At 40.9% G+C, this 10264-nt stretch overlaps 1 protein-coding gene across 2 annotated transcripts in view; it reads right to left on the bottom strand.

Annotated features, from left to right (window-relative positions):
* Nucleotides 1–9065, bottom strand: part of Frmd3 (FERM domain containing 3) — a 326943-nt gene extending 317878 nt beyond the window's left edge. For both annotated transcript variants that reach the window (XM_008841381.2, XM_008841380.3), the window contains exon 1: nucleotides 8732–9065. In XM_008841381.2, the coding sequence (XP_008839603.1) occupies nucleotides 8732–8878 (147 nt within the window). In that variant the 5' untranslated portion in view covers nucleotides 8879–9065. The remainder of the gene's footprint in view (nucleotides 1–8731) is intronic.
* Between the last annotated feature and the right edge of the window lie 1199 nt (nucleotides 9066–10264).

Genomic DNA, 10264 nt, shown 5'->3' with positions numbered 1-10264 from the left:
AGAGAGAGAGAGAGAGAGAGAGAGAGAGAGAAGAGCTCTGCTAGGAGATAAAGGCAAAGTCAGGAAGGAGATAGGAGTAGGGGTTTGTTCTCAGAATTTATCCTTAGTTCTGACATTTTTTAACTAATTTTAACATCTTTTAACTTAGATGTACTTTTTAGAGTTCATGTTGATTTTTGCAAATTAGCAATTTTATCATTTCCTTTTGTTTGGTAATTTTAAATTCTAATGAAAGTAGGCTATCCATTTATGGTTTTTGTTTTGTTTTGTTTTGTTTTTTGGTTTCTGCCAAAGACTTGTAGTTAAATGCACAAAATAAACAAATTTAGGGACAGTAAATGTTCTTCTTACTGAGTCAAGTTGTCTTTAATTAGATTTTAGCATTTAAGCATTTAAAAATATTTTTATTTTGGCCAGGCGGGGTGGCATACGCCTTTAATCCCAGCACTTGGGAGGCAAGGGCAGGCAGATCTTTGCGAGTTTGAAGCCAGCCTGGTCTACTGAGTGAGTTCCAGGACAGCTGGGGCTACAGGGAGACTCTGTCTCAAAAAGACAAAAAAAAAAAAAAAAAAAAAAAAAAAAATTATTTTATTATCTAATTATGTGTATATGTGTATCTGTGCACAGAGCACAGTGCTGGAATTATAGGCTGCTGTCAGGTCCCCGATGTTGATGCTGACAACTGAACTCAGATTCTCTAGAAAAGCAATGGATACAATGGATACAATGGATACAACAATGGATACAATAGATACAACAATGGATACAATAGATACAACAATGGATACAATGGATACAATGGACACTATGGACACAATGGATACAATGGACACCATGGACACAATGGATACAATGGACACAATGGACACAATGGATACAATGGACACAATGGATACAATGGATATGGCTGAACCATCTCTCAAGACTCAGATTTTAACATTTAATACTTGCAAGTTGAATTAACATATTTATCAAACATAAAACTATCAAATAATTTTTTTTTCTCCAAACATTTCCCCCATCCTTTAGCTTAGGAGTTGGGGAAGGAAAGTGACTGCTTTAATAAACCAATTTTCAGGAATGCCTTCAGAAGTCTGAAAGCAAGTAAGCAAACGAACAAAATAATGTTCATAAATCCAAATGCTTTCAAATCAAAGGAACAAAATAGTTACCTCAAACCAAAAGCTTTGAAAGTTAAAATAAAGCAAATAGGTTATTTATCTCCCTATCTTCATAGCAGGACCCTGAAGACAGACTTGAGGGAGTTGCTGGATCTCTTTGTCCCTCTTCCAAGGCAGTCATATTGAATAAGTCTTTTTCTGTTTTCCACTACTTAAAAAAGAATGTTGGGCATGGGGGCGCATACGTTAATCCCAGCAGGTAGGAGGCAAAGGGAGGTGAATCTATACTGCAAGGAGGTGAATCTATACTGCAAGGAGGTGAATCTATACTGCAAGTTCCATGCCAGTAAGATGCTGCCCCCCAAAAACAGAATTCTAAACAACCAGCTAAGAATAAACAAAAAATAGACTACTGATCAAACCAAGGGTCTAGAAATTGAGAGTTATCTAAGCCAGCAATTATTTTTCTTAAATTGGTTTGCATCTTCTTACAGAGAGAGAGAGAGAGAGAGAGAGAGAGCTTGATAAGCTTGATTTCCATGGCACATGTGTGGAGGTCAGGTCATCAAGCCTGACTTTAGATGCCCTTTACTTGCTAAGCCATCTGGCCAGCCCTACATTACTTGTTCTTAAGTTCATAGGCTTCAAAACTCCTTCACATTATGGATAGCCTAGAGAACTTTTGTTTATATGGGACATACATTTCAAAATTTATGGAGAATTTTTTAAATATTCAATTACTGAGCCACATAAAAACAATAACCTTCATATACATTAACATATTCTATATCTTTTGAAAAATAATTGTATTCTAGAAGGCAAAAAAATCAGTGACAAAAGTAGCATTGTTCTACATTTTTCTATGATGGCTGCCTCAAGAGAGAACTACTTTCACATGTGCTTTTCCATTCAAGGTGTGTGATAGTAGTTTCTGGAAACATTCACTTAATGAGAATAGAAAAGACAAATAGCTCAACAAGAATGACATCAAATATGGAGAGAATCACTGTTTCAGCAAATGGTCTTGGAACAACTAGGTATCAACACACAAAAATAAAGTTGGATCCCTCAATAACCAAATTCAAAAATTAAACAGAATGGATCAAAAATGTAGAGTAACTATTACTAGCTATGAGTTTATTCTGAGGTGATGAAAATGTTCTGCAATTAGTAATGATGACTGTGCAATTCTGTCAACAAACTATGACTAAATTGTACATTTTTAAATGCTGAATTTTACAATATGGTAACTATGCATGAATATTTAAAAATGGATCAAAGCCATAAATGTAAGAGCTAAAACAATGAAAATAAAAAAGGTATACATCTTCACGGCCTTTTATTAGCAGTAACAATATGATCTCAAAAACAAAACTAAAAATATGAATTGAACTTCAGCAAACTTAAAAACTTTTTGTTTTAGTTTGTTTGTCCTTTGTCTTTGAGACAGAATTTCTTTACATAGCCTAGGCAAGAGCTCCTCCTGCCACATAGGCTAGGCCTGTGGCCCAGGTCTGGTCAGGCTAAGGGCAGGACTTCTGCTGAAAGGTTAGATTACAAGTTGCTTCTTGGTCCCTTCAGAAATGTCCTATGAACATATGAGGCAGAGAGCCTTAAGCCCCAGAGAACAGAATGGTTCTTGAATTATGTCCCTAATTCAGAACTTCTGTACATATGAACCAGTAAATTTCCTTAATTTTAAAGTCAATAGAATGTGTTGGAGGCAAAGCATCTCCACTGATACACCATCCAAATGATGTGGGACTAGCAGTGTCACAGTCTCTCTGCACTCTGTCTTTACCTTGAAATATCAAGAAGTCAAATTATAGCAAAATACTGGAGTAACATTGGGTTTCTTTTTTAACTTTCAGTTTACGATTATTATATAGAGATGTCCCATTGCATCCAGGCCTAAAAACATTAACATTGGACCAGTGTTAAACAAAGTGTCTCCTTTCTGTTCCTTTTGTATCTTACAGAAAGAAGACCCTGAATGGCATTTGAGATGGGGTTGCCAGAGAAAAGTGGTTGATCACCCTTGTTAGGAGAAAAGATGTGGATGTCAGTTGAATCTAGCTTGGATTTCACCAGGATAATCATGGAGTCTGATAATTAGCACTTAGATATGTCCCCACGTGACCATCTAACTCTCATTCCAAGAGATACGAAGCTGTTATCTCTCCCACCCACTTAATTAGGGTTATACTTTAACATTTACATGAATGGTCTCAGCAACCTGATAGGAGTTGGCAAATGAGGAATTACTGACCTGTTTGAGGTCTTGTGCAGTCAGAAAATGATAGAGTTTGGGCTCAAATCATTAGAGTATAAGTCAATGCATTTCTAGTTCTGTGGTTACCTGTAATATATTTTTATGTAATATCAAGACAGAAGTCACTATTTTTCAAGCACTTACTATGAGGTAAGTGCCAAACTAAGCAGTGTGTATGCCTCGATTTAATCTTTTTAATAAATTCTGAGATCTGTGACTTGTTTTCCTTCATTTTATAGATGAGGAAACTGAAGTTCTGATGCACAAAGTGATTTTCCCATAGTCACTCCGTTTGTCAGAGTTCAAATTCAGCTAAGCAGCATTCCAGAATACAAACTCTCTACCACACTGCTTCCTGCCACTTCTACAAGAACTGAGCTTGCTCGCTGCTGAGGCCTGCACATGTTCTAAGCTTTCGAGAACATGCCATTTCAGAAAGGACTGAACTGATTTAACAGCACAAAACACAGAGGATTATTTAATAATAGTGCTAACTACAACTCAATTTGACATATTCTGAAATATTACAGCTTGGCTTGATTAGCTAGTAGTTGTTCCTCCCCAACACACACACACACACACACACACACACACACACACACACACACACACTGAGCTCTATTCTTTCCATAATGACAAAACCCACCTTCCATTATAGAGTAGGAAGACCCCTAGATGCTATTTTTTTGCAACACGAACCTGTTTTATTTTTTTTCCAAATACAGATACTGATGCTTGCACATTTTAAAATACTTCAAGGCAACATTTCTATACACAGCGCCTTCTGTTCTAATAGCACATAAATAAATATGCATCCACAGGGCAGCACCGGCCCATCAAGAATCTACCTTGCATACATTCATCACATAAGCAAGATGACTGATCAAACTGGAACTGTCTTCTCAAAAAAAAAGCAATTTTTTATAGGTGGATAGTTTCTTCTTAACAGATTTGCATATGTGCATACACACAAATGCAGTTTAAAATTTTAATTACTAGATTTTCTTTTATAAAACTGCATTTGAGTATCACATCTAGGGCAGGTATAACATTGAAGATAGTCAATTTTGAAGCTTGTTCAAAGATAGAAACAAAAACTGAATGATCCTAGATGCTTTGGCACCAGGACGTGGGAACATGGATCCAATCAGGACCAAAGGAATGTGATAAAGACTGATGGGCTTTTAGAAAATGTGTTTTTCTGTAATTAAAAAAAAAATGCATTGGGGTAGGGAGGTGTCTCAGTAGTTAAGAGAACTGGCTATTCTTGCAGAAGACCAAGGTTTCAAACCCAGCACCAATAATGGCAACTAACAACTGTCCACAACTCCAGGTCCAGGAGATTCTATGCCATCTTCTGTTCTCTGTGGGCACCGCATGACACAGGTACACCTACACACATTCAGCAATAACATTCATTCACATAAAATCAAAACAAATTTTAAAAAATTTTTAAAAACATGCCTGCTCTTGATTGCAGGTCTGACAAGCACTATTGCAGCCACCAAGTAACCACAGACAGAACAGATGTGCACAGGATAGTAGAGTGGCAAGAGGAAAGCATCTGTCCACGCCGAACTCCAGAATATCCCTGCAGCTTCCCTATTTCTGGACTTCCTGCCAGACTAGATATAATTGACCTTAATATTTAAGCCACATTAACTTGATTATCCTCTAACTTACATCCAAAATACATCCTCAACTTAAAGTCCCTAGAAACCATATTTCAGAAAAGAAAGAGCTCTGAATATTGAGTCAAATAACACAAGTTCTAACTCATTTGTTGGTCAGTACCCCAAATCTCTCTGAGTCTCATTTTCCATATCTGTAAGATTGTTATAATGCACAATCACACAGTAACATCAGTTAAATAAGGATAAGGGAGGGCAGTTACAAAAGTCACATGTTGTGATATGAATATAACTACTTTGTCAGTAACATTGTTTAACTCAAATGAAACTTCTTGATGATAATTAAACCATAAACTTTACAAATGCAGCCATCCATATAACCCAACTAATGACTCATTCCTTTTCTAGAAAAGCCTTATAGTAAACATTGATAGCATCTCTATAATTGACTAAATTTATATTTGCATCTGAACAGCAATCCTAGCATACCACTTACACAAAGTAGGCAATCCATAAATACAGGTGTGTATTGGATAATTTCTTTTCACAAGGGTAGTTTATATTGATTACCACTGAGTTCCTAATACAAGTTTGCAGTCATCAGTCAAGTAGTGGTTAATGAACACTTGCTACATGTCAAGTGTTATGGACTCAGTGATAAACTACATGAACAACTCTTGTGAAAGGAAATTATCCAATCCGCATCTGTATTTATTGAGTGCCTACTTTGTGTAAGTGGTACACTAGGATTTCTGTTCAGGTACAAATACAAATAAAATCAATTGTAGAGATAACTTTCCATATCTACTGCTAGGCTTTGCTAGAGAAAGAACAGTGTGAAATGTCTGTGCTTTGTTCAATAAATGTAAATATTAAAATTGGAAGGTTCATTAGAAACAGAAGTAACCATCCCAGTATCTGAAAAAAATAGAAGGTATGCAGAACTTTACTCTCACTGAAACAGCAACATTGAGTGAAATAGTGTGAGGGCAAAGCCACACCCTTCCATCATATCCAGACTCCAAAGGCTGGCTCAGTCAGAAAGCGAGAGGGAGTATTCACTGACTCTTTTCCTTCCTAGGGCTCTGTATAGGTACTACCCTATTGCCCATTTTAAATTCTTCTTCCATCCTACATAAACATTCATGCACAAGTGATATGATATGACAGCATCCCAGACTGTGGAAAGAGACTGAGCCAGTGACTTCCTCATTCCCTCTAGAACTTGCTGCCGGACTGCTGACACTAGGCTATTTTGTTGTGTTTGAAAGTTTTCTTTGTGAAAATACCAAATTACATTTTTTGACAAAGAAATAGCAAAAACTGTTCTGTTTACAAAATATATCTTCTAAGGTGGTGAATTCAGTTATTCTGGGAGTGGCAGGAGAGGAACAAGAAGGCTCTGCCCTCTCCATTGTGGAAAACCCTTAAGAAGAACCAAGCTTTTCTTACATGCCTCTTGACCATCACACCGTGTAAACAGAGCATAGGTAGGCAACCCCCCTTAACTTTTGCCTTGGTTCACAGTTATCTTTTGATGTTTATGGATAATTTGAGGGGGATGTGATCTGAAACATAAAAATACAGTGTGTAGAACTAAAGAGTATTTGAAAATAGTTTTCTTAAAAAAAAAAAAAAGGTTCTGGGAGCTGAAATGATCCACAAGTAGCATTCAGATCGTGGCATTCCAATCAGCTATGGAATGCCAGCTTTCCTGCCAGATTCTGAACATGGTTTATTTGCAAACTGGCAGGGATGTCACTTTGTCCACTCAGTTATGCATCCCTACTGGCCTTCAAGTCATTGTTCCAGCCCCAATCCAGCACCATTCATCTGCTTCTATGTTGGAAATCTCACTGAAAATTTAGTTATTTTGAGTATAGAGTACTAAGTCAAATACATATGTGAGCTTTGATACAGACCATTCTATATCTGAGTGCCAGCAGCTTAGTCTCTTTTGGATAAATACCTTAAGATTTCAGTGTCTCGTTTTTCTTATCCATAAAATTAGAATAATGTCAACCAGAGAGGTTTATAGTAAAGATTAGATTTCACAGATGAAAAGGGATAGCACATGGAAGGTGTTGGAAATGGAGTAGAACCACTCATATGGTCCTGAGACTCCTTGCTGGTAGAACCTGCTGGAGAGTCTGTTTTACTTTCTATCTGAAATGCTTAGTAGGGAAAACAGGCTAATGAGACTCTCAAGGATTCTGGGCTCCACAAGCAGCACTCCTTGCATCCTGGTGTGAACAGAGCAACTAATACACACTCAAGAGCCTTTCCCCTTGCCTCCTTTCCTGGGAGATAATGGGGCACCGTAGTCCTGCATTGGAACTTGCTCAGTTGTTGGTTTACAACCAGCTGTCAGTTTACAAATGTTTCACTACCCCCCCAACTACCCATAAACACCCACTGATGAATGAAGCAAGAAGTCAGGGAAAGGGAAAGACCTTTCATTCACTGGTGGTTCACACAGCCTAGGGATGGATCCCTGCTTCTAGGAGTGCTGCCTCATTCCCCTCCCATAGGCAAGGGTCCTAGACCCTCATCACTTGGTCGGTGAGAAGAGGAAATCCCAGAAATTATTAATTATTATTAAGTAGATTTTTAAAGCATGGAGTTAATAATGCTTAGCCCTAACACCACCTTTCCAGATTGTGCATGCCACGTTGGAGCAGGTTTTGGGGTACCAAGAGATGCACACACCAACCTAACTGTACAAACATGGCAAAGGAGGGGGACACACACACACTACTATAGCAGCTCACAAAGAAATTTGATGGTGCTACTATGGGCCTTTAATCCCAGCAACTGGAGGAAGAGGCATCTCTGTGAGATGGATCTCTGTGAGATGGGAGAGGGATCTCTGTGAGAGTCACACAGCCTTATCTGTATAGTGAGTTCCACGTGGGCTGGGGTTAGGGAGAGCCTATCAAAATTTTTTTTCTTTGCCAGCCCAAAGACACTTATCTCCCTAAAGAGGGTGTGGCTAGTAAAAGTACCAAATAAAGTACCTTCTCCAATTTGGCAACAGTGAATATTCCCCAGGAGTGCAAAAAGCTCTTTGACCAAGATTTAGGTTCTTGAAGGATTTCCCATTTGCCAGTCTCAGAAACTTTTCATTTTTCTGAAACACAAGTTCCTTTCAAGGCAGCTCCAGTTCCAGACAATGTGCATCCCATCCAGCAAGGCAAGAATCCAAGGCTACCCATGGTTTTACACTTTGCCTCATGTAAAGAAGTAAAGACTACCAGCAGAGGAGTAGCAGGGGGCAAGAAGCAGGTTCCCAAACTAAGGATCCCTCTGGAGCCTTGGCTGAAGCATTCCTTTCCCACGTGTAGAATGCGAGAGAAACCAAGTAGGCGGCGTGGAAGCGCCCCCCACCCCCACCCCAGGCTTATCCGGCTCACCACGTCCTGGTGGGGCAGAAGCCAAGGGGGCCAGAGTCCAGCAAGAGGCATTTACCCACCGCGTCAGCTCTCAGCTAGGGTGAAGCAATAAGGGGTAGGGGCCTCGGGAGGGGATAATGTAAAGAGGACGCTAACAGAGAGCCAAAGCCCCCAGCCTCAGCGAACGGAAGCAAATCCGGCTTTCTGGCCGATGGGGTTTCTCGGCTGAAGCGGGTTCCCCGCCAGCTTAGCCCACCCTCAGAGCCATCTCAGTCCTGCTCCCTGAGGACACCGCACGCCGGGCACTCTCCGCACCTGGATATGGCAGGAGACCTCCGAGTCGTCCAAGAGTCGAATGGTGCATTTCATCTCTCGGCTTAGCGATTTGATGCTGGAGCTCCGAAAATGAATCATTTTCATGGTCCTCCCGCCTCCTGGCACACAGTGGCAGGAAGTGAACATGCACAGCAGCACCTGGGAGCGAGCAGGAGGCGCGGGGCCCGCGCGGCCTTAGCCCGCGGGGACATTTACACGCGTTCAGCGCGGTCCTGACTCCTGGCCCGCCCCAGTCAGCGACGCAGGGCTGCGGCCACGCACAAACTGGCCTGGGCGGGGAGCCTCTCCTAGCTCTCAGCCTAGCCCGCTGCTGTCCCCGCCTCCTTTGGTCTGGAACTCGGCCCCTCCCTTGGCGAGAGTTGAGGCTGAGGATGGCTGAACCCCGCCACCTTCAGCCAGAGCGCGGAACTCCTGGCGGGATGGAGGCGGAGGAACGTGAGGTCGGAGCAGGTCCGGAGACCTGGCTGACGTGAGTTCCCGGCGGCAACATAGGCCTGCCGCCTCCTCCCTCCTTGGTTGCTGTGGCCCATCCCTGCCCTGCTTCGGTAGGAAGGAGGCGCCCGGCATAGGGAATGAACTCCTGGGTCCTGGTGGTGAGCAGAAAATAGAAAGCATTGCAAAACACCTTCAAGGGGGAGTCCACTGCCAAAGAGGATTGTGGGGCAGGTTGGTAGTCTCAAACAATGGCTAGAGACTGTGAATGGAAGTTTCTGGATAAAAACGTATCTTCAAACTGTACTTTCTTCTGCAAGGCTTATTACTGATTACTCCTGTGATTGTGGAGAGTCTTTAAGTTCCAGAACCTTTAGCCCGGAAATAACCATTTCCTTGCCCATCTTTGTTTTTGACCCAATATCCTGTGACTAACAGATAAAACAAACAAACAAACAAACAAACAAAAAACTTTCAAAAGGTATTTATTAGCCAGATCCCACCAATCAAAAAGCTAAGAATGTCATCAAATAGCATCTGAGACCTGTACTAGAATTTGCCCCCTTTGCTGTGACCTGCCCATTGTCTGTATTCACCAATGTATTTGAAAAAAATGATTTGTGATTTTTCTTTGTTCTGTTATTATAGAAAACTTCATGAAAGTGCTTCCGTGCTGGAACATGGAATTTGGGCTAACCTGAATCTGTGTTCCAGGGCCATGGCCACTCATGTTTGGCACCAGAAGAAATTATCTCATCCCATTTGAGGTTAGAGTTATGCTTTTGTACCATCAAGACCTACCCACTGCTACTCCATGCATAGAACTGTAGTGAGAGCCTCTAGGATTCCTGGAGAGTTTTTAAGGTCATTGTTTCCCTGGAGTGTGGTGGTGTACACCTTTAATCCCAGCACTTGGGAGGCAGAGACATGAGGATCTCTGTGAGTTCAAGGCCAATCTGGTCTATATTAGTGAGTTCTGGGCCATCAATATTAGCTGAGCTCAACTTCCTTCTTTCTCCCTTGGGAAAGAATTGTTTTCCTTAAACAGTTTCTCATTTTTATTCCCCACCTTCTCCATGT

Source organism: Nannospalax galili, unplaced genomic scaffold (genome assembly GCF_000622305.1).
Source record: "Nannospalax galili isolate Female #2095 unplaced genomic scaffold, S.galili_v1.0 scaffold801, whole genome shotgun sequence".
Lineage (NCBI taxonomy): Eukaryota > Metazoa > Chordata > Mammalia > Rodentia > Spalacidae > Nannospalax > Nannospalax galili.
Note: the sequence above shows the minus strand (reverse complement) of the source record. Positions and strands in the feature narration are given on the sequence as shown.